Raw genomic sequence first — 24258 nt, forward strand, 5'->3', positions numbered from 1 at the left:
TCATACTTTGAATTTACACTGTGATTACAATTAGTTGCAACTAAGGAACAAATTCGCATAAACAAACATACATTCTATTAAATAATTAGTGGTATGACAGTTCCTCCTCTTGTTGTTATACATACAGTTTATCCAGAGAGGATTCACTTTGTCATAGAATTTTGAGGTGGAAAATGAATTTAGTCCATTTTGGAATAAGGCTACAACGTGACAAAATGACAAAACAAGTGAAGCACTATGAATACTTTTTAGATACAGTATGTACTTAACGACTTTGGGGTTTTTGTTCAGGTCTACAGCTGGTTTGTGTTATTGTGGTTTCCTGGCACAGTAATACACAGCAGTGTCTTCAGGCTGCAGATTCTGTCCATTTAGAGTCACTGTCTTGCTGGAAGAGTCTAGGCTGATACTGAACTTGTTCTTTAGTGAATCTTTGTAGAATGTGCTATGTCCAACACCTGATCCTCCAACCCACTCCAGTCCTTTCCCTGTAGGCTGTCTGATCCAAACTGTCCAGTAAGTGCTTTTAGAATAAGTGACCTGACAATTGATAGTCAGATGTTGACCTGGCTGCAAAGTCACAGGGCCTGACTGTGTCAGCTGTTCACACTTTATACCTGTAAAGAGAGAAGCATATTTCAAATTGTGCAGTTACAGATAAATTGGTTACTATGACAAATGCAAACCATGTGTGACAAATCCGGAGAAACTTACATGATCCAACTGCTAACAGTAGCAGAGCTACAGACAACACTGTTTATGATGAGATTTCTGGTATCTCCAACCAAAAATATGTAGAGGTTTTTATGGCTGAGTAGTGAGGAAGCTCACTGAGTTTCCATAGAATAAACCACACGAGGCACTAACTGTAGCCAACAGAAGGGTGACTGTTCTATTTAAAAAAAAATTTCATGATAACTTTGCCTAATATTTGTTTAATTGTATTCACACTTTCACAGCCCCCCACAATGAAACTGAATATTAAACTACATTTTCTTAACTTTTTCTGCTCAAAGTTGTTCCATGCACTATCAGCAGGGATGGACCTGCACCTGTCCTTTCGTACATCTATAGCAGAGATTTGCAGGTTAAAAACTGTAACTGATATTTATTTGTTTTCCAGGGACCATGAACAAAAACATCTCCTGAGATAAGTGATGCTCCTAGCTAATTTCCATCTGCAGTCTCTGGTCAAACAACAAATAAAATATAAAAAAAATCACATTGTCATGGAAAAAATATTTTAAAATTAATGCAACTGACAATTCATGTAGTGTTATACTTATAATGTATAAGTGATAACTGTTAAATAGTCAAATTTAAAGTTAAGTTAAATTAAACCCACAGGTGAAGTACTAAAGTCAGATGTTGTGTTGCCAACCTTGAGGATCGATCGATCTATCTATCTGATAGATAGATAGATAGATAGATAGATAGATAGATAGATAGATAGATAGATAGATAGATAGATAGATAGATAGTATATCTATACATTGAATATGAAGAATATAAAAGACTTGTGAAATATAAATGTTGTGCCTGAATATTCATATATTTCTATATTTGGAATGAGCTCAAAAATGAGTACAGTAGGATTTTGTACAGCTTTTAAAATGACTTCAGTCACTGTGGCCTTCGAGCACAATAATAAACAGCAGAATCTTCAGTCTTCAGGCTGTTCATCTCTAGATACACCTGCTGTTTGTCATTGTCCCTGGAGATCATAAACCGACCTTAGACTGACTGAGAGTAGTGCTACCAGTTGGTTGAGTTAAATAAGCAATCCATTCCAGTGCTTTTCCAGGAGCCTGTCTCACCCAGACCATCTCATAGTCGCTGAATGTGAATCCAGAGGCTGTACATGTCAATGTGTGAGATTCTCTGTCCATCAACACATACAAACAAGAAAACAGAATATGAAATACGTCGATAACACAAAGAAAACTTTATTAAAGTAAGATCAAACTCTTCACCTGCCCAGCAGAGAGTTAAAAGCAGCAGCCCTGTCATGCAGTCCATCATGTCAAACTGTGTGCACACTGCTCCAAGCAGTCAAATAAGTAGAGGTGAGATCAGAAAGTTTTACACTGACTCCTCCTACGGAAAAGAAAAGCAGTCTACATGTGTACTAGAATTATTCATGATGTGAGAACCTATTATTTTATTTACATTGTAACAACATGAAGGCCAGGAACAAAAAGCAAAATGAGTGTGCAGTGGTTATCTCCATTGCCTATGTCACCTCACATTTCAAAAGCTATGGGTGTTTATCTGTGCTTGAATGGTTTCTCTCTGGGTGTCATTAAGTGAAATCTGGAGGCATTAATTTGAAAAATCCCATCAGCCACTTGAATTTTGATTTTTTTTAACTTGGCCATCATTTCCATCTTACCAAAGAATTTTGACCAGAGGATAATTTTTTTGAGGTTTTCCAAACATGGTTAAAGACTTTAACCATAAGTAAGTCAAATTTCTAATTTAACATTTTTTCAGCTGCACAAATTTCTGATCAGCCTGAAATTGCTCCAGGAGCTTGAAAAAATATATTTCTATATTTAAGCAGAATTTAGCCAACTATACTATGTGTTCATACATAATTGACATTCACCACTTTTAGTTTATTGCAAGTGCTTTTTCTATGGAGATTTTTTAACACTTTTGACAATAGAGAACATAGGGTAGCGATGGCATGCCTGCTTCATGTAAACTCCAAAACTGAATTGTTGGTAAAGAAAAAACAAAAGCTGCATCATGACACTCTGAGGGTGCAACATCTGTATGCTTTGGAACAGACTTTTTTCAAATGCTTTTATCCATCCATTATTATATAATAATAATAAAATAATTATAATAATCTGACAAACCATAGTTTATCACCTAATTACCGGTGAAAGCAAATGACTACAATAAATCACTTATTGTAACATTTATTTAAATATCTGTATTTAGGATGGAAAAACTACTTTTTTCAACAAATTAATAAGTTATGAAACCATATGTGACTATCACCACTATAATAATGTATCTTTTTTATATTATTTCCACATCAATAGTTATTATACAGTAAACAAGAAGACCTAATTTGACTGATTGGCTAATTTGACAGTATTGCAAACTTGTCATTAAAGGGAAAAGCAATTATTACACATTTCCATAAAAAAATTAACTTAAAATTTTAAAAGTTAAATTGATATCAACATATTTATTTTATACTTTCTGAATTTGTGTTGCAAGACACAAAGTCACCCGGTGCTTTCATAGTGGGTTCGGTGTGATTCTCCACTGCCTCCCTCAGGTCTTTGTAAAAAATAGCTTGTGTGGAGTTTTTGTACAGCCTCTCAGATTACTTGAAACACTGTGAGTCTTCGGCACAGTAATACACTGCAGAGTCCTCTGGCTTTAGGTTTGATAGTCTCAGATAGGTCAGGCTGTTGCTGTTATCTCTGGTGATTTCTATACGTCCTCGCAGACTGCTTGAATAGTCAGTTCCACTTGCATCACTATTAACACGACTCATCCATTCAAGTCCTTTTCCTGCAGGTTGCCTAATCCACTGCATTTCACAGCAACTAAATGTAAAGCCAGGAAAGACTCAGAGTCTCCCCGGGTCTTTTCACTACTGGACTTGAAGGAATGGATTCCATACGCTGACCTGTAACACCTAGAGAGAAATATTACAGGTGTCATCACTCAGTCCTGTCCAATAAAATAAACAAGAAAGAAACAAGATCACTCACAGGGCAGAGAAAGGGCAACAAGCAAGAGAGTAAGTGTGTCCATCATCCTGAGGCTGGGGATTTGACCTCTGTGTCATGGACACACTGTGTGGAGGCAGATGAGGACCCAAATGCAAAACTCACGGAGACTGAAGTGGAACTCAAAAATGCTGCTTTAATGCAGGACTGACAAAGTAACAAAACTAAACTGGGAGAACTAAGCTGAGGACCGAGGGAACACAGGGAGGCACACAGGTTCGGGAGGAGACATTGACGAAGAGACACTGAACTGAGAGAGACATGCACATAAATACACAGAGGGTTAACGAGGGAAGTGGGAACACACGGGGAACACAGCTGACACAGATAATTGTAACAAGACATGGCAGGAGAGACGCGACACTGACGGGAGACTGACAAAGTAAAACAGGAAGTACAGAGGTTCAGACAGGAGGAGAGAGAGAGGACAGACATAACGGGCTGGGGAAGACATTGAATGAAACACGAGGGGAAACGAGGGCTCACAGATACACAGAGGGGCAAAAGTCACAAGGGGAAATCAAATAAGAAACAACTTAACAGAGCAACCCAGGAACCATGGCCTAAATAAAGAACAAAATACAAAAATACATGAAAACTAAGAATGCTGGGCCAACATGGCCCAGGATCATGACACTCTGATGCTCCACAATTAGTGCAGGATAGAAGTACTCTACACAAATGGAAATTTTGCATCAGAGTCATGGGGAGGGAGGGGCAATTATCACAGCCGGTTATAGTTAAACTGAGTCCTACAATTTGTTTTGCTTTTTTTGTGTGTGTGCGCTGATTATAATGTTAATTTTGTGCTGCTTTAGACAATGTGTATGATTTACCAACATTGTTGTTGTTTTTTTTTATTTCAAAGCAATGAAGTGTTGATAATATTTATTTTATGAGAACATGGCTTTTAAATACAGCTTTAGCAGAAATTTTGCTGTGACCAAAAATATTTTAACGCCATTTGCTAGTTTTTTTAAATGCTAAATTTAATGGCCATTTAATTATAAATGAAAGTGAATTATCAATAAGTAAACAAATCAGAAGTATCTTTAAAAGAATCATCAGACTGCGAAAAAATGCTTTCCATGAAAAACACTGACAGATTAGAAACACGGGTATGTGGAGCTTTATAAACTTTCACTTCATTGAAGTCAAAAGAACTTAAATCTTAAGTTCTAATTTGAAGACATTTCATTAAAGACTTGTATTATAGTTGTTTATGTTATGTCTATATTTTGGGCAGAAGCGAGTTTGATTAAACTTGGGCCTATCAAGTTAGGCCTAATGGGTGTAGCATATATCAGCATTTTTTAATTGTTTTTGTATAACATTATTGTAATTTTCATATTTTCTTTATTTTTATTTTTTGAGTTTTCATTGTTATAGAAACCAACCTAATTATTTCATTTTGATAATTGTATATTCAATTATATCTGCTAAACTGCTTTAGAACATGTTTGCATATTATGTTTCTTGTCATTTAATCAAATTACTCTTATAAATATTCACTGGCTAACCTGCTCTCAATGACTGTCAATGATACATAAATTTTGTAAATCTGTAAAATTTAACTAGAAATATCTAAAATATTAAAAGCACAAAGCAAGAAACAAAAACAGTTCTTTAAACAAACATCTATATTTTCTCAATATTGCATAATTAGAAAACTAGACTTCCACGTCACACAACAGGCATGTGATACACACTTGTTTGAACTGTAATATAACATGACAACATAACAGTGAGAAACATACTGCTTATAAATGGATCATCACAATCAATAGGGCGTAAAAGTAAAAGTACAATAAAAATATTAAAATGTCAATAATTTTAGCCAAGTATTAAAAACTCCTACACAGATTTTCCTCTGCCTCTGATATATGTCCTCCATACAGTAATACGAAAAAAACCCCCCAAAAACTAAAATCAATGAATCTAAGCTAAAACTAAGCATTATCGGAAAAAAAAAAACCCAACTTAACTTCTGACTAAATAAAAAAGAAATTTTGATTAATTATATTTTTAACCTGTTTTTTATACACTGCAAAGTCAGTTAAAATAGTTTTTTTTAACTGGGATTTCTGACAGCATGTGAAAAACAAACAACAACAACAACAACAATAAAAACACCCTCAAACAAATTCTGATGTTTGCTTATTTAATAACAATCTGAGGTAAACACCGTAGCCCCAAAGTATCTGTGCAGAGGTTTAGTTTGTAGATGTCAAAGTGAACTACAATAAAGGAATATCTACTGACTCGCACATTTTCACATCAGTCATTGTTTTTCTGGCATTTTAAAAATAACTCACATTGTAAAATCCCTTGAATTACGTAATATCTTGAATTCATCAGTGGTCTGAGGGCTCCTCCTCTGGTGGCTTCATGTTATAACTGTTTAGGCACTGAGGGGTTTTTGTTCAACTCTACGGATGTTTTGTTGCTGTGGTTCTCTTCCACAGTAATACACAGCAGTGTCTTCAGTCTGCACAATCTGTCCACTTGCAGTCAGTGCTTTCCTGGAAGAGTCTAAGTTGCTGTTAAAGTTGTTCTTTACTAAATCTTTGCAGTACGAATAATCAGGTATCATTTCCCTGCAGGCTGCAATAAGTAATGATAAATAATAATTATATCATTAAAAAATATACTATTAAAGATCAATACATGTGGTCTGAAAACCAAATAAGAGAATGCAATTTCAGTAAAATATTTGAAATAGATTATCAAATTAATTACTAATGCCAACAGATATTGTTAAATATTTTGCAGATCCTTGTGCCTTTGTTGTCCTGTGTTAATGATGTTGAACTGCAGTTGATTACTGTCAATGTGAACAGCAGAAAGTAAATTGTTCCTTTTGTGATGTGCTGAGTTTTTGTACAGCGTTTCTTCCTCTTGTGTCACTGTGCCTCTCGAGCACAATAATAAACAGCTGAATCCTCAGTTGTCAAGCTGTTCATCTGCAGATACACCTGCTTTCTGCTGTTGTCTCTGGAGATGGTGAAGCGGCCTCTGACTGACTGAGAGTAGCGGATGGTGCCACTGCTAGGGTTGATATAAGCAATCCATTCCGGTCCTTTTCCAGCAGCCTGTCTGAGCCAGTGAGCATAAATATCACTGCTGAACCCTGAGTATGTACAGGTCAGTCTGTGGGAGTCTCCAGGCCTTTTAACCACGGATTCAGACTCAGTCAGTGTTTGACTCTCAGTACCTACAGAAAATGTTAACCATTCATTAGTTTAATCACTTCTCTTTATATCAGTTATGTCAGTTGTTTAAAAAAAAAGTCCTTACCAGCCAAGACAAAAAACAGAATCTGCAAAACATCTAAATAAACAGGTCCGGTCATTGTAAGAGTCAGTTGTTTTTGTGCAATCTACAGTGGGTATGTGAGGTTGGGTCCCTGACTTGTATTCTTGAACACTTATAAAGTTACTGAATATAGGAGTTTTGCATTGACTCCTCCTCCTCAGTAGAAAATACTGAAAATTATTATGTACAATTTTCCAGTTTTCTATGATTTTATTATATTCTTTTTGTGATAAAAAAAAACCAGAATATTTACTTATTAAAACTGACAATGTATTAAGACAGTCGTTTCATAACATTGTATCGTATACTGTTACTAGTGCTGGCCACTTTGCTCCACCTGTACTTCATCATGTTTTGCATCCACTCATTGTTTTTTTTTTTTTTGTTTTTTTGCTCAATGTTATTCTTCATTTGTACTGAACACACAAACGTACAGTATTTGACAGCACACCACAGACATAAGTGTGCCTCAGACTGAATGGCTGTGACTTTGCTTGATTCAGCATCAAACTGTTTGTGTGCGGCACATTGTCATTGCCTTGGTGGTATTGTTCTTGCCCTGTAGATTAACTTTTATTTTTGTTGCAACTCAGGTCTTATTTTTGATCTAATGTGTTAAATAAATTATTGAGATTAACTTGCCATGACTCTGCCTTGTCAACACTGGGGCTGTGTGCTTTTGTGATTGATATTATAATTAGTTTTATTGAGGATACAATTCCTCAGCTGGGCCTGAAAACTACTGTGTGAGTTAATCATGTATTGCCTGCCTTGTATTCTTTATCACATATTAAACCATCATAGTTTCATATAGGTCGTTGTTTGCATCAGCTCCTCCTCCTCACAGACAAACACAAACTCTGTCATTGCAATTTCTACATAACACATAATATGTTAAATAATTCAGACTGACCTTAAAAATGCACAAACAATGTGAGATATTTTTCTCCTCCCTTCATGAGATGACCAACTTTCATACATTTATTTAAACAGGAAACAAAAATCTTTACAAGCAGAGGGAGAAGATACAAACTGCATAGCCTGAAGATTTGCATAACCATACCACTAGGTGGAAGTAACAGAGAAATTATACCATATATTTGTATTGATTTTTATGTCACTAAGTATCATTAACTGTAGAATCTAATATTAATTCCAAAATTCATTGTCTCTCTTTTTTTATGTATCACCTTATGGTCTCACTGTAGTACTAACAGTAAAAAAATAGTGTTGGCATTATTAAAAGAAAATTGTTATTTAAAACCTAAATTTGAATGTTTTTTATAATTATTTCTTAAAAATTCTTTACATGCAAGGCAGATGAAAATATTCACTTTACATGAACACATGCCACCAAAATATGTAATGTAAAACAGCAGAACATTATAGCATCACAAAAAAAACATTTCCCAATGAAGCTGTGTTATTGTATCTTTGAGTTTTGATGACTTAAATGTAATTTCTGTAAATTTAAAGGGGAAAAATAGCTGAAAGCAAAACAGTGCAATATAAAAAGTAAACTATAATAAATGAACATCCACTAACTGATATAATGTCACGTTAACCCAAATGTTTTTATAATCAAAGATCCATTTAAAACCAGTTTATTAAGAATGATACTAAACTTTAATGTTAAATTGAAATTAGTTTCATAATATAATATTTTATTTAAGATCTGCATTTCACAGACTTTTCGCACACTAAGTCTGTGAAGGACTTTCATTTTTCATTATTCTCAAATTCATCAGTGGTCTGAGAGCTCCTCCTCTTGTGGGTTCATGTTACAACTATTCAGGCAGTTGAGAGGTTTTTGCTCAGGTTTAATGATGGTTGTTACACAGCAGTGACTTCAGGCTCCATATTCTGTCACTTCTGTGTCACTCTGTTGATTAAAGTTTCTCATTTAATACCGAATGTGTTCAACAGTTAATGTTTAAATTGAGTGCCCCAGTGTATCAAGCCCAATCCACTCCAGTCCTTTTGCTGCAGACTGCCCAAGCTGCCCACTATAGGTGGTCACAATAAGAGATCTGACAGGTGAAGGTCTGAAGCTTTATTGGCTGCACCATCACAGAGACTCACGACATGCAGCGGCAGCAGCAGCAGAGCTACAGAGAACATGTTGCCACTGTTGCAACCAACTGCAGTATATCAAGTCTTTATATCAGTCTGTGAGGAAGTTTACTTTGCATTCAGCTGGACACTGACACCCCCCCCCCCCCCCCCAAAAAAGAATAAATAAATAAATCCAAAGTTTTATAGGGCATTTCTTAAAAAAGAAGGAGAAGAAAAAAAGTTTTTAACATATTTACACAGGGGATGTTAACATTAACACACAGAAAGATGCCAAAAGAATGCTTATTGTTGACAGTTCTTGATAAAGCTTTTTCATTGCTTCTTTAAAAGTGTTGATGATGTACGATTATGGATGATAAAAAAATACAGGAATAGGTTTGATGTGCTGAGTTTTTGTACAGAGTTTCTTCCTCTTGTGTCACTGTGGGTCTCTGGCACAATAATAAACAGCTGAATCCTCAGATGTCAAACTGTTCATCTGCAGATACACCTGCTTTCTGCTGTTGTCTCTGGAAATGGTAAATCTGCCTCTGACTGACTGAGAGTAGTAGATATATCTACTATCATCCTCAATATAAGCAATCCACTCCAGTCCTTTTCCAGCAGCCTGTCTGATCCAAGCAGCATCAATATCACTGCTGAACCCTGAGTATGTACAGGTCAGTCTGTGGGAGTCTCCAGGCCTTTTAACCACTGGTTCAGACTCCGTCAGCGTTTGACCCCCAGTACCTACACAAATGTTAATAGCTCATTAGTTTTCGCATTTCTTCATATCATTTAATTTGTTCAGCAAAATGCATGTCCTTACCAGCCAAGAAACAAAACAGAATCAGGAAAATAACTAAATGAACAGGTTTGGTCATTGTTAAAGTCAGTTGTCTTTGCCCAGTCTGCTGTGTCTATATGAGGTTGGGTCCCTGATTTAGGCTTGAACACTTATAAAGTTAGTTAATATATGAGTTTTGCATTGACTCCTCCTCCCTGGAAAAAATACTGCTGTTTGACAAGTAAAAAACTAAAAAAATGAACATGTACAGTTTGCCAGTTTTCTGTCAGTGTTTGGTATATTGTTTGTAATTTTAAAGCAAATTTTAATTTTCAAATATTAAAACTGACCATTTTTTCAAGACAATCATACCATTATGTCTTATACTGCTTGTAGTGCTGTCCACTGTCCTCTTTATGTACTTCATCATTTTTTCAATGATTTCCTTTATTATTCTTTATTTCTATTGAACACACAAATGTACAGTATTTGACAGCACACCACAGGCGTAAGTGCACACCAGATGGCTTTTCTCAGCAACAAACTGTGTCACTGTCACATTGCCAGGGAGGGACCTATTTATCAGAAAGCCACACACACAACTTCAAATGAATTATTGTTAAAAATGGTATTGCTGAATGTGTAAGTAATCGAATGAGATGTTTTCTAAGAAGTGGATCTATTTTAACAGCTTGTTTTATATAAAATAAGTTAAAAATGTAAATAAATCTGCAGTTTCCTCATATGAAATACATTTTATCTAATGCAATGTTTTTTGTCCTTTAGTTTCAGTTTATCTTTCTAAAAAATGTTTCTAGAAAATGTTTTATATATCAAGAGTGTTTCATTGTCTCAGTGTAATAATACAGGCCAGGTTTCTATAAACCTGCAATGGATTAGAAGAACAAAAAAACACTCCCCTTGAAACATTTTACACGTAAATCTAAAAAAACAAAAAAACATTGAAAAACAAGAAGTCAAATTGACATTTAGTAGTTTTTAACACTTGTTTCAAGTGCATAAGAAAACAGTATAACAAAAAAAGCTCTAGTCACTTGTTTAATAACCTCTTAAACCCCAAGGGGGTTTCTGAGCTTCCTGCTCAAAAATGCAATGCCTAAATTAAATTGATTATTTCTCTGCAATTACAAACTCTGTCCTTACAATCTTGGTATCAAAATGAAGCTAACACTTGGGACATTTAATCAGAGGTGTAAATATTAAAGCAGATATTACTGTGTCAAAGTTACTGAGACTGGAACACAGAAAAAGTAAGTAGATTTTATTCTCGCCTAATTTTTCTTTGTAATTTTTAGCATATAACCCTTTTAAAAATATGGCTCAGATCATATTTGGTTCCAGAAATCCAGTAACCAACATATAAGCATAATCTGTGCAAAGATTTGTGTTTCTAAAGTAAAACAGTGAAAAACTACAGCCCTGTCAATACATGAATATCCAGACGTTGTACAAAAATGTCCAATTTTGGCACACAATTGGACACCATGCCAGTTTATTTTTTTAGGTATTGAAAAGCAGAAATTAATAAATTTTATTAACAGGCCTAAAAATGCTTTTTTTAAAAGTATATTTTTGAAGAATTAACCACACATTTACATGCTAGTGGCCCTTTTCTGCCGTGCGCATGGAGCGCTTCATTGGCCTCTGGCCCTTTAAATTTTGAGGGGCTGTAACTTTGGGGTCTTTTGGTCAATTTGCATGATTGACACCTCTTTTTAATCGTTTTAGCCAATAGATTCAAAGTAACGATGCCACGTTCACGTCACTTCAACCAATCAGACGTTGTAATGCCAAAACCCACGTGTGTCCAAATTTATTGCATGTGGCTCTGTCCAGTCACGTGTCTGTAGGTGGGTCTAAAATGGAGGTTGTTGACGAAAACGGCTCTGATGCGGCTAGGTTGGCATGGTAATTACCGGCTATCACATGGCTACTGGCTACCTGCGAAAATAACGGAGGAAATCGGGATGGTAAGCCAATTTCTGTCTTAGCGCATTTGCGCCGCTGTGTGTTTTTGTGGTCTTCTTTTGCGGCTAATTCAGTGAATTTTGGTCTGATCGTGGTCAAACTTGGTGTGTGCAGTCAGTGATAGCCCTGGAAGCTAACCAGCCTATTTTTAACCGGTTACATCAAGTGTGAAGAATTTCAGGTTCGGCTTGTGTGTTTAGCGGACTTCTGCGCATTTACGTAACTGCTCGTTTAATCGCGGCTTGTTTTCGGTGTGTTTGGTGGTTGTAGAAATGGTTTATATGACATTTTAGCTGAGATTCTGAGGTTTCTGTGGATACCACACATGTCTGGATTTATATTTCTCAACCGGCGTTATAACCGATTAAACGTGATCTCCTCCTTTTTGCCCCCAAGGGCGTGGGGCTTCCGGTGTCTTTTTCTTTACACTTTTTGTTTATGCACAAAAAAGAAAAGAATAGAAATTCACTTTTTTGTGCTTTCCCTAAATTTTATATCAATTTTACTTCAAATAAAGTTTTTAAACATATATATTTATTATGTAAATACTGCAACACAGAAGTGGACATTATTTTACACAATAATAAACAGCAGAATCCTCAGTTGTTAAACTGCTCATCTGCAGATACACCTGCTTTCTGCTGTTGTCTCTGGAGATGGTAAATCTGCCGCTGAATGACTGAAAGTAGTAGGTGCTACTACTACTGTAGATCAAAGCGATCCATTCTAGACCTTTTCCAGCAGCCTGTCTGACCCAAGCTGCAACAATATCACCACCAAGCCCTGAGTATGTACAGGTCAGTCTGTGGGAGTCTCCAGGCCTTTTGACCACTGATTCAGACTCAATCAGTGTTTGACCTTCAGTACCTAAAAGTGTTAAGAGTTCATTAGCGTAATCACATTTTCCTCACATAGTTTTATTTTTCCAATTAATTAGTTTGTCCTTACCAGCCAAGAAATAAAACAGAAAAAGAAAAAATATTAAATAAAAAGGTCTGATCATTGTAACAGTTGTTGTTGTTGTTGTTCATTCTGCAGAGTGTATGTTGAGTCTTTGTGTTTTGTGCTGCCGTATATATGAAGTGACATTTGCAGTTTTGCATTGTCTCCTCCTCTTTTTGGTGGTTTCATACTATAACGTTTTAATTCATGGGGCATAATTTAAACTGACGATATCATGAACACAAAAGACACTATGTCCACACGTACACGGGTATTTTTGAAAACGGAGATTTTCCGTTTTCGTTTTAAAAAATAATCCCGTCCACACGTAAAGGCAGAAATGAAGGAAAACGCTGCTAGGAACATGCCAAAGCAGCAGGTGGCGCTATATTCCTAACCGTGTAGAAATGTTGGCCAATCAGACGTCTAGAAGCCTCGGTGGGAAATAGTAAACAAAGATGGGGCATAGAAGCAGAACCGAGTGGTATGTGTGGAGGGACAGTAACTGTGTGTGTATATGTAAGCATTTAAACACTGCAGAGAGTACAATTAACAGTAACAGTATTGTAGAAATTCATTTCACCGAAACAACAACGTGGCGCACACTGTGACGTCAAAAAAGGCGCACACCTTTGACGCTGCGTTTTCTCCGTTTTTCTCGTCCACACGTAAATGCAAAAACGGAGTTTTAGAAAATATCCACCCTAGCCGGAGATTTTAGAAATCTCCGTTTTCAGTGACCGAAAACGGCGTTTACGTGTGGACGAAAGGTGCAAACGCATAGAAAAATCTGCGTTTTCAAAAATACCCGGGTACGTGTGGACATAGCCTAAAAGTCACATAATATGACGTCATAAAAACAATCTACAATTCATTCATGGTCTTAGAGCTCCCCCTCTGGTGGTTTCATGGTATAACTGTTCAAGCACATTTTATGTGTGTTTTTGTTCAGGTCATGCTGAACACAGTTCTAATACAAGCAACCATGTGTAGTGTCCATGCTGTCAGTGTTTGTGCTCAATGAGACTCACAGCATCCAGCAGCAGCAGCAGAGCTACAGTTTTCTGCAGGGAGCTTCTCTCCTTCTGTTGCAACCAAGTGTATTAAATAAAGTCTTTATGTTAATCTGGAAGGAAGTTTATTTTGCATACCGACCGATGTATAAAATAGAAAAAAGAAACTTTTAAAAGACTAACAGTTTTTCTTTAAACTTCTTTAAAACTTTTAACACAATCATACAAAATGAATTTAAAAATTTACACTTAAAAATGGGAAGACAGAATTGTTAGTCTTCAAAGTTCTTGATGAAGCTGTTTGATCTTTGTTATTGTTGTTGCTTTTAATGTGCTGGACATGCTTTGAATGGAAGAAAGCAAATTCTGACTTGGCTGAGTTTTTGTACAGCGTTTCTTCCTCTTGTGTCACTGTGAGTATCGAGCACAATAATAAACAGCAGAATCCTCAGTCGTCAAGCTGTTCATCTGCAGATACAGCTGCTTTCTGCTGTTGTCTCTGGAGATGGTAAAGCGGCCTCTGAATGACTGAGAGTACGAGGTGCTACTGCCACTGCTGATCCAAGCAATCCATTCCAGTCCTTTTCCAGCAGCCTGTCTGATCCAGGCATTACTATAATCACCACTGAACCCTGAGTATGTACAGGTCAGTCTGTGGGAGTCTCCAGGCCTTTTAACCACTGGTTCAGACTCTGTCAGTGTTTGACCCTCAGTACAGAAATGTTAATGGCTTATTATTCCAAAGACTTTACTTCATAACAATTAATTTGTACAAAAAATGTAAAAACGTCCTTACCAGTCAAGAAAAAAATAAATGAATGAGTAAAAGAGCAATTTAAACTTTTCTGATCATTGTTAAGGTCAGATGTCTCTGTCCAGTCTGCAGTGTCTCTGGTAGATTGAGTACCAAGATATATAAATCTACTGAAGGTATCAGTTTTACATAGACTCCTCCTACTCAGCAACACAAAGTAAACTCAGCAATATATCAAGAATTTAGGAAATATTTTTAGCAACTGTTATGGAAATTTTAACAATAACCTGCAACACACCCAGTGAGCTTGATTTGAAGTGGGTTTAATCAACACATTGCAATGTGGAGAGAGCATCGCAGTGAAACACCGGGACCATCTCTGAATTGTGGCCACAGCCCTTACATCTTATAGGCAGACACAGACGCTCTTAAACAAAGAACATTCCACAGCAGATCAATTATTAGCAGATTCTTAACTGTTCATTCTAAGAAAAGCTCCGACCAACCATCACCTCATCTGCAACAGGATGTCCAGAGCCCTCAAGAGGAAAATGAGTCTGCTGTGAAGGTGCAATAAAACTTGGGCCTCACTTGTGATCACATTCCACACGCATACAAACTGGTGACAGGAGTGTTCTTACTATACTAGAGTGAGAAAGTGATATTACTATAACTAATGTGATATGATTAAATATGTGATTAATACATGAGAAAAGAAATCTGCCACCACACAACTAACAGATGAATAGAATAATGTATTATAAGAGCTTCATATAGGAAGCAGAGCTACCCAGACTGCTAGTTTGAGTAAATGACCTGAAATGTTTGTTGCACTGGCTGCCCTGTTAGTACTTTTTTTTTTTTTTTTTTTCTGCTATGATCTTCAGCCAGTCCCTGTCATTCCTTTTTTTTACTAGGACAAGTAGAATGGTGCGGAGCAAGCCACTGGACATAATGGGTTTCTGGGCACAGCAGTGCTGTCGTCACATTGTATGTGAAGTGCCCTTAAGTTTTCTTTTAAAAAGCCAGAGGGCCTAACCTAATTTCCAGGCAGCCAGAAGCACAGGGTCATTAACTTTTGCATCTTTTCTGATGATTGAAACAGAGAAAACATGCAAACTGCAAAGCCTGAAGATTAATATCAGGATATCATTGGGAGGACAAATATATGGGAAGTGACAAATATAATTTCTGCTAAAGAGAGGTGAGCTATTTGGTATTTTTATGAGAGAATCTGTGTATCAGTGTGGATCTGTGGAAAAGTCAGCCCTGTCCTACTGGGACCTTCATTAGTGCCAAGTTTTTGTTTGTATTTTAATTCACTTTAAATAAATTCACTGAACTTTAGCATGAGTCCTGCCGGCTTAGTAATCATTACAGATTTGTATTTATTTTTTTTATTTTTTATTTTTTGCAAATAATGAAACACAACCAATTCTAACATTCATTACAGGTGGTTTTACACAAAGGTTTAGCTGGAAGAACTTGAGAGCTGTGAGAGGTTTTTGTTCAGCTCCACTGATGTTTCGTATTACTGTGAGACTCTGGCACAGTAATACACAGCAGTGTCTTCAGGCTGCATATTTTGTCCATTTAGAGTCATTGTCTTGCTTGAAGTGTCTAAGTTGATGGTGAACTTGTTCTTTAGTGAATCTTTGTACCCTGTGCTGTATCCATAATGTGCACTTCCAATAAACTCCAGTCCTTTCCCTGCAGGCTGTCTGATCCAAGCTGTCCGATAGTAGCTCAGAGAATAAGAGACCTGACAGGTGATGGTCAGGCGCTGACCTGGCTGCACAGTCACAAACTCTGGCTGTGTCAGCTGTTCACACTTCACACCTGTGGAGAAAACATGTTTTATTTAACAGTAACAGTCAGTATGCTGTGATCATTCTGTCAGTGTTTTTTTTCAGTGAGACTCACAGGATCCAGCAGCCAGCAGGAGCAGCAGAGCCACAGAGAACATTTTGGTACTCAAGATAATCTGATGGGAACTTCTCTTCTTCTGTTTTAACTGGCGGCATGATTTCAAGTCTTTATAGTAGACTGTCAGGAAGTTTGCTTTGCATATAGATGGATGCTGACAGATTATAAGAGATCTAAAGAATTGTAAAAAAGTGGTTTTGTCAAATCAGTTCAGACATTCTTTAATTGATTTCTTGTATTCAAAACATAAACAGAAAAACAGAAAATAAACATAAACAGGAAATAAAAGATAAAACTGACATTTCAAATCTTATTCTACATTCACAAAGATATACAGTTAGACCTGTGCCACAAAAGTTCCCTTTTTTTCAGTAAATGTTGTTTTCAGTATTCAGTAAGTGCACATTTAAAGAGGCAAGCTGTGGCAACTGTTCATATTTAAATGTTTTTGAAAAAACATTGAATATCAATGTAATATCAGTAACAATGTGCTGTGATCCTGCTGTTAGTGTCTCGACTTCAGTGAGAGTTACAGGATCCAGCAGCCGCAGAGCTACAGACAACAGGTTGGTAGTCAAGGTGATAGCATGGGAGCTTCTGGTCTTATTAAAAATATTTTTATTTAAAAAGTTTTAATAAACATCTGATAGGTGGGAATCGTTTTTTTTATCCACGTCCATTATTTTCAAAATTTGCTTTTTTTCTAAATAATGTTTCTTATTATCATTATCATCTTTTTTATTAAAGAAATTTCTTACAACTGTCTCATCAGCCGGTGTCCCTGTTTTTGATGAACAACTGCTTCCTTTAGGTTCTTCTAAAAATAGATGGCAGGATGTTTTTGTAAAGCCTCTTCAGCTGCTTTAACCACTGTGTTTCTCTTTGGCACAGTAATAAATAGTAGAATCATCTGGCCTCAAATTGGAATCAAATCAGATCAAATACACCATGCTGTTGCTATCATCTCTGCTGATTTCTACACGTCCTCTCAAACTGCTTGCATAACTGTTTCTGCTGGAAGTTGAAAAAGCCGCTCCCGATCAATTCCAGGGGTTTTCCTGCAGGTTCTCTGTCCCAGATCAGATAAGACCAGATAACACAGCAATAAAAACTGAAGGCTGATCCTCTACAGGAGAAACTGAGAGTCTCCCCAGGCCTTTTCTCTACACGACTGGAAGGAATGGACTCCATACTCTGACCTGTAACATTTGATGAGATGATAACAGAGAAACGAGTGAGACAGATAAAATGTTAAGTATCATTAACTCACCATCAATCAGTGTGTCCTGGTACATGGTGAAATAGTGAGCAGCACAAGAACTCAGGGGGAAGCAAAAAAGCAATCGATGAGGTTCAACACAAATGCTATGGAAAGGACGAGCCATGATGTCAGGTCATTCATATGTGTTCATTCATAGTTCTGATGCCTTCAGTGAGAATCTACAATGTGAATAGTCATGAAAATAAAGAAAAAACATTAAATAAGAAGATGTGTCCTGGTAGTGTATTAAATACTGGTATTCCAATGTTAATAAATGTGTTTTTCTTAATGTGAAAATATGGGATAGTTTGAATGCGCAACAGATCACTTCAGAGGTTGCCAATAGTAAGCTTTTTAGTGTGTTTAGTGCTCTCCTGCCAGTTGTGAATTCCTCTAAACCCACAAAGTACACAAATGCAATTTATATAAAGACAGGGAGTTTACAGATTTACAAGGACACTACATATGTTTGCAATGAAGAAGAGTTACAACAACAGTCTTTGTGCTTTTAAATCAATGCACCTCTTCATAACACCACTGGCATACCAACACATTTATCGGCATCTTGAAATTACAAATATAGTTACAACCAGTGAGTAGTTTTTTTACATAGAGGTGGAAACTATATTGCTGCTTCTGCACATGGAGCTTTGTCTCACTCTTGTGGAAAATCTGAGACTTAAAATATCTTGGTGCATGAAGCAATTTTCTGAAGGATAAACATGGTGTTTATTATTATTAGTATCATTATTATTAATATTATTATTATTATAGTAAAAATGCACAGTATAATTTAAAAATTAGACTGGAATCTTACTTTTACACAATTAAATGACATGCGCTTACCTTAATCAATGTAACTATGATACCAAATAAGGTGGTGATGATGAAAAAACCAATGAGGGTGAAAACCGCATTCTAGCTTTCCTCAGCTCACATCAGCATGCTCAATATCATCAAATAAATCACACTTCTTTTACTTGGGACAGGTCAAGGTGGCTCTGGACACTGAACTTTCCATCTGGGCATCTTTGGGGTCACTAGTTTTGTAGTTCAGCAGTTCTTTGTCTCCATTTGGAAACCCAGTGATGTTAATGGATACAGGGCTGAAGCCAAAAACCAGGCACACAAGTTAATTAGAGCCCATAAGCAAGTAGGCAGATGGTTGGCTGTAGATCACTGAGGCTGGAAAGATGTGCATTACAGTTTTAGTAATCAGTTAATCATTTTTAGTCAGTTTTGTTCAAATGAATATTATGGAAATAAAAGATTAATGTTAAATGCTAAACAGCAGCTCACCAAACACATCAGTTATAGTGGCTTCAACAGGTGCTTCAGATGACTCATGTTTGACAACACAAGAATACGCAGACCTTTTGTCTTCAGTTTTGGATATGTTTAGTCTGCTGCTCATAGAGTAAGAGCTGCTCCCTGAGTATTTCCATGGAGGACTGTTAACATAATGCATGGATGGGAGAGTCTGGCCATCTTCTTCCCAGAACACTTTGATATTAGCAAGGAAATATCCAGACACTAGGCAAACAAGCGTTAGGATGTCAGACACTGACAGTTCAGAGGCAGTTGGTTGCATTGTCTTCACTGTTGGCACATGAAGGTCTTGAAAAACACTAAAGGGAGAGAACCATAAAAATATAGTCACAACCAGAGGAACATGAAGTTTAGAAAGAGCTGTAATCAATTTGTTACATTTCTAACATTACCTCTGTTTTTGCTTATATGGTCTTCATTGCCCTGATTGGAAGATGGATGTTTTCCTTTACAAAACCCTTGTTTATGTGCATCCCAATTTTCTGCTGACACATTAAAGAAGCTCTGTTGAGTCTCTGTCCCATTGTTGTGACTCACTGCAGGATTAGTAAGGACATAACAGTCAGGAATTCTGTTGCAAGCTAATTTCCAGGTGATGGAGAAATCGTTAAGACTAGGGGCAACCAGAAGACAGATAACAGTCACGGGTCCTTTGTTCTCAGGCTGCTACAGTGGTGATGGTCCCTGAACATAAACCCCAACCAGCTGTGAGGATAATGGAGGTACTCAAAAAAACAAACAAAACCAAAACCAAAACAATTCTTAATGTGTATCACAATAATAGTATTTTCACTTTACCTGAACAGAGATTGATATTTCTTGTGATATTTTTATTCAGAGACCTGTCAGATACTTTACAAGTGAAGATCTTTCCTGTTTTCCACTCAGAGTGATCAATTATAAGTTGGCTGGTCACTCTAGCATGTCCATCTACACTCATGCTGATATCAGTGGTTGTTGGAGATCTTTGCTGAGACTTGTTAAACCATCTAATATGAACGTTGAAGACCCATCCAGAGCATAAGAGTGTCTGTGATCGTGACTCCTTACTTTGGACCAAAAGAAGCTCCACTAAAGTGAGACAAATCAGGGCATCAATTAATCTATTTAACAGAAACCATTAAAGTATAAAACAACAAAGTTAAATCAGCTGCCTAAAAGGGAAGCAAGAGTAGCTTGTTACCAAAAATATAGCTGGTAGAGTTTGACTATAAACTTATTGACTTTGCAGGTAAATTTTCTGTCTTTCTTCCAGTACGTCTGAGGGACTGTGAATTGACTACTGATTAAAAGAAGGCCAGCGCCTTCAGCCTTCAGGAAAATCTTTTTTTTTTTTTTTTTTTTTGAAATTTTAATCACCATTGACTTGTTCCCTTCAACAGATCTGGGCAAGATCCTGATTTCTATGGAGTTTAACCTGGAGGACAATTAAAAAAAAAAGCAGAAATGTTATTTAAGGTCCTCTTTGGTCATAAGATGTCTGAATTTCCTGTAATGCTAATATCATCTTACCTGCAATATTTATAGTCCTCTCTGCAGATGTGACACACTTTTGCTCTCCTCTGCATGTTAAATGCTTTACTTGCTTCCTCTGACTCAAGAAAAATGTTTACTGATAATAAGAGTTGTGTTTTACTCTCTGCACATTTCTTTCATTTGTGGTGCCAATATCTCAGCCAGGAGATCATGGCATCAAAATTAGTGTGGACCCAACATGTTCCTTGCACATTAAGTCTTAAACTTGGGAATCTTCACATGAATGGAAGGTGAATTTTTGTGGAATTAAAGAAAAACATGCTAATTTATAAACTTTATCTTAAGACTCCTCTTAATTTGTTTTAGATATACCTGCAAATGTTCATGTTGAATATGGGCTTTGAGACAGTAGCTGTACATACTTACTGTGACAAATGCTTATTGTATTCTCATATTCAGTATAATTGTGATTAGCTTTGCAGGTAAAAGTTGATCCTTGTCCCCACACTGAGAGTTTGCTGCTCAGGCTAAAGGTTTTCTGCTCTGTCCCTTCACTTTGTAGCTTCGTTCTGCTTGGCTTCTTGTTTTGACTCAGTGGTGATTTGTCCTGAAACCACTCCAAAGCCAGTTTGTCTGGAAAGAAGCCATTTAGTAGATGAGCCTTACTGGTGAGATTCCAAATTCCCCATCTGAGACTGGGTACAATGTGATGTTTGGCGACACAATCCATGGCACTGAAATAAAGAAGAGATTAGTTTGATTTACAAAACTCATTATAAATATCATGTGTGAACACAACAAGGAACAACTTTAATCTTATCTAAATTATACATACCTTCAGATTCTGGTGAATGCAGAACTCTTCAATTTCAGTTGTCATTAGGCTATGTTAGAGTTGTACTTTTACATTGTTTAGTGTTGTTCAGCAAGGCGAAAATAGGGCAGGAAGTCTGTTGCACAGTTGTTATGCATAATAAGGCAGAGTGATCAGGGCAAGCAGCAAGCGGAAGCATTGAGTAACAACTAGGTCTCAAAAAAGTACCAAAACACAGAAGTGAAAGAATGCAAAGAGCAACAGAGCATCACAAACAGCAGGTGTGAGGTGTGTTTATGCCAGTAAGAGAAACAAAGTGCACATTTAAATTTCTCATGTCAGTTTGCATGTGTACCACATCCATATTTTCTTATCAATTTGCCAAATATTTTAGTTCTCAAATCTTGTAGCAATATAATAATAATAATGCAACCAGTTTTAAAAGCTACCATTTTGCATATTTGGTATCACATGGGCTGCTGATCCCAGGCACTGTGGATATGGATTGCCCTGTAGTTATCTAAGAACTTTTATTCCTTTTTTTTGTTTACTATATTTTAAGCATTTGTGTAAAGCATATGAATTATTCACTGTTGCTCTTTTCTTTAGTGTAATTCTAGCAGCCACTGTCAATATCTGATCTGATAAGTTTTTTAAAGATTGAAGAAAGATTGCCAAGTGTGATTAGCGTTTATGCCACATGCCGTTTCTTTTTTTGAATCATGGTTGAGTTTTAAAACACTGCCTGAAAGTTTTTTGAGTTACACAGTGGATCGCTGCGGCCCTAACCATTTCTCTGTTTGCAGTTGTTAGATCCCAGTTACCCCTGTACAGGTGGTCTGGACCGGCTCTCCATCCTTCGGGTCAGAGTCCCTTAATCCCTCTCCTCTAATGATCTATGGCACTTGTGCTGAGGCCGTCTCTCCTGCATGAAGTCCAGGTGCTGGTTTTCCAGTGTGTGCGTCTGATGCCCCAAATCTGACTCAGAGCCGTAACACCATCCATGGCTGCAGTATGGAACAGATGTGGGTGTGTCGTCATCTCCCAGAGGAGTCCAAATCGTCATCAAACAGCCCTACAAACACAAAAACATGTGAAAATATAAACAACCAGACTATCAGCAGTGATTTAACTACTTTAAGACCTCTGTGAAAATCATTTACAGCATATATCACAGAATTTAAGGCCTCTAAAATCACAGAGCATACAGAGAAAAGTACTAAACTGAATCAATTTCAGCTTTCATTTTTCATGATGTATATTGTATTAATAATTAAATTTCATTATCTGTGGCTTTACCACACATTTACCACACAGGTGTAGATACTGTAGGTTCAGTGAATGCTTAAATTGCACTGATTAGAATATACTGGACATTCAATGCTAAGATTCAGCGCACTGTGTTAGAGGCTGGGATTTGATGAATTCATCATATATACAACCTTTGATCATCATTTATGTCCACTTGAGAATGAATCTGTGCACTCACATATTAAATGAACTGAAATCAGTAGCGTGATCTCCAGTCTTGATATAAGAAATGAGAGAACTGACAACTGTTACTTTAATCAGCCTGTCTCAGTTGTTTTAACTCTAAGTATCACAAAGTAATGTGGTAACATCTGAACTGACGAGTTTACTGTCAGCATTTTAATCGCTAGTTTAAAGGCTGTAGGTTGCAGCCATTGCTCTAACACTGTATAAACGTAATAGGCCTCAGTGCTGGTTCTAATAGTCTGAGCTGCTTCAAGCTTTATTTGTGAAGAGCACAGCAGCTTACAAAACACGTAGCTAGCTCGTACAGCTGCGACGTAAAATTTTCATAAGCTAAGATGACCTTAAAATAATGGGGCTACGTGCGGTGATGCTAGCGCCATGTTAGCACGTTACCTTCAACAGGTGGTCAGACTGTGAAAACAGGCACTCAGTCAGAGGTTGGGCTCTCCGTTTCGCTGCAGGGTCCCTTCATTCTTCACATATCCGTGTCGAGCCGAGTGTAAATCCCGAGGCTGAACGGCCTTTGTACAAGCACACACGCTTCTTAGCAGGGCGAAGCTATGAGCTAAAAAAATCCAGGCAGACAGCCTGTGTCTGTCCAACCAATCAGAGAGCTCCTTACATCCCACGGTGTGGCTAATTTGAATAGCCGCAAGATTTTTAAAATGAAGTTGTTAATCCAACAGCTAATCCAGCAGCTAATCCAAAAATTAATCCCTGAGCGAACAGGAAAGGGAAATGGATTTTGAAATGAGGAGTGGAATCGCCATTTTAAAAAGGTTTTTGAAATGCAGTTTATTAAAGTGCAATTCGAAAAAAGTTTTTAAAAATCAGTTTATTAAATTGGAATTCAAAAATGAATTTACAAATGCAGAATTTATTCTACAATTCATTATTTAAGCACATAATTCTTTATTTCGATGCGCGTGGCTTTTGTGGTCCTCCATAGGTCTGAAGAGTTTTTGTTCAGCTCTACTGATGGTTTGAATAAATTCTCAGTTGTCATTATGTTATCTGCAGATACACCTGTTTTCTGCTGTTGTCTCTGGAGATGGTAACATGATCTTTTGTTGACTGAGAGTATGAGTATGAGAGTGTGTTATTATTATCATAGCAGATACTAGCAACCTGTTACTGAGGAAGTTGTTTTTGTATGGATATACTGTTACTGTTTCTCACTGTGTATCTCTCGGGCACAGTAATACACTGCTGTGTCCTCGGTATTCAGATTGTTCATCTGTAGATAGACTTTACTGCTGGAGTCATCTCTGGAAATAGTAAATCTACCCTGGACTGACTGGGAATAAAAGATGTGAGCACTGCCTATGTGTATATAGGCGATCCA

At 36.9% G+C, this 24258-nt stretch overlaps 1 pseudogene and 2 gene segments (V, D, J or C); all 3 read right to left on the reverse strand.

Annotated features, from left to right (window-relative positions):
• Positions 1 to 6656: 6656 nt before the first annotated feature.
• On the reverse strand, positions 6657 to 7107 carry LOC120439890. The segment is given in 2 exon segments: positions 6657 to 6969; positions 7053 to 7107. Coding segments are annotated over 2 exon segments (366 nt in total).
• An 8883-nt stretch (positions 7108 to 15990) lies between these two features.
• On the reverse strand, positions 15991 to 18145 carry LOC116329292. The segment is given in 3 exon segments: positions 15991 to 16449; positions 16534 to 16709; positions 17295 to 18145. Coding segments are annotated over 3 exon segments (495 nt in total).
• LOC120440008 lies at positions 16742 to 21482 on the reverse strand (annotated as a pseudogene).
• Between the last annotated feature and the right edge of the window lie 2776 nt (positions 21483 to 24258).

The sequence above is a fragment of the Oreochromis aureus genome, linkage group 4 (assembly GCF_013358895.1).
Source record: "Oreochromis aureus strain Israel breed Guangdong linkage group 4, ZZ_aureus, whole genome shotgun sequence".
Classification (NCBI taxonomy): Eukaryota; Metazoa; Chordata; class Actinopteri; order Cichliformes; family Cichlidae; genus Oreochromis; species Oreochromis aureus.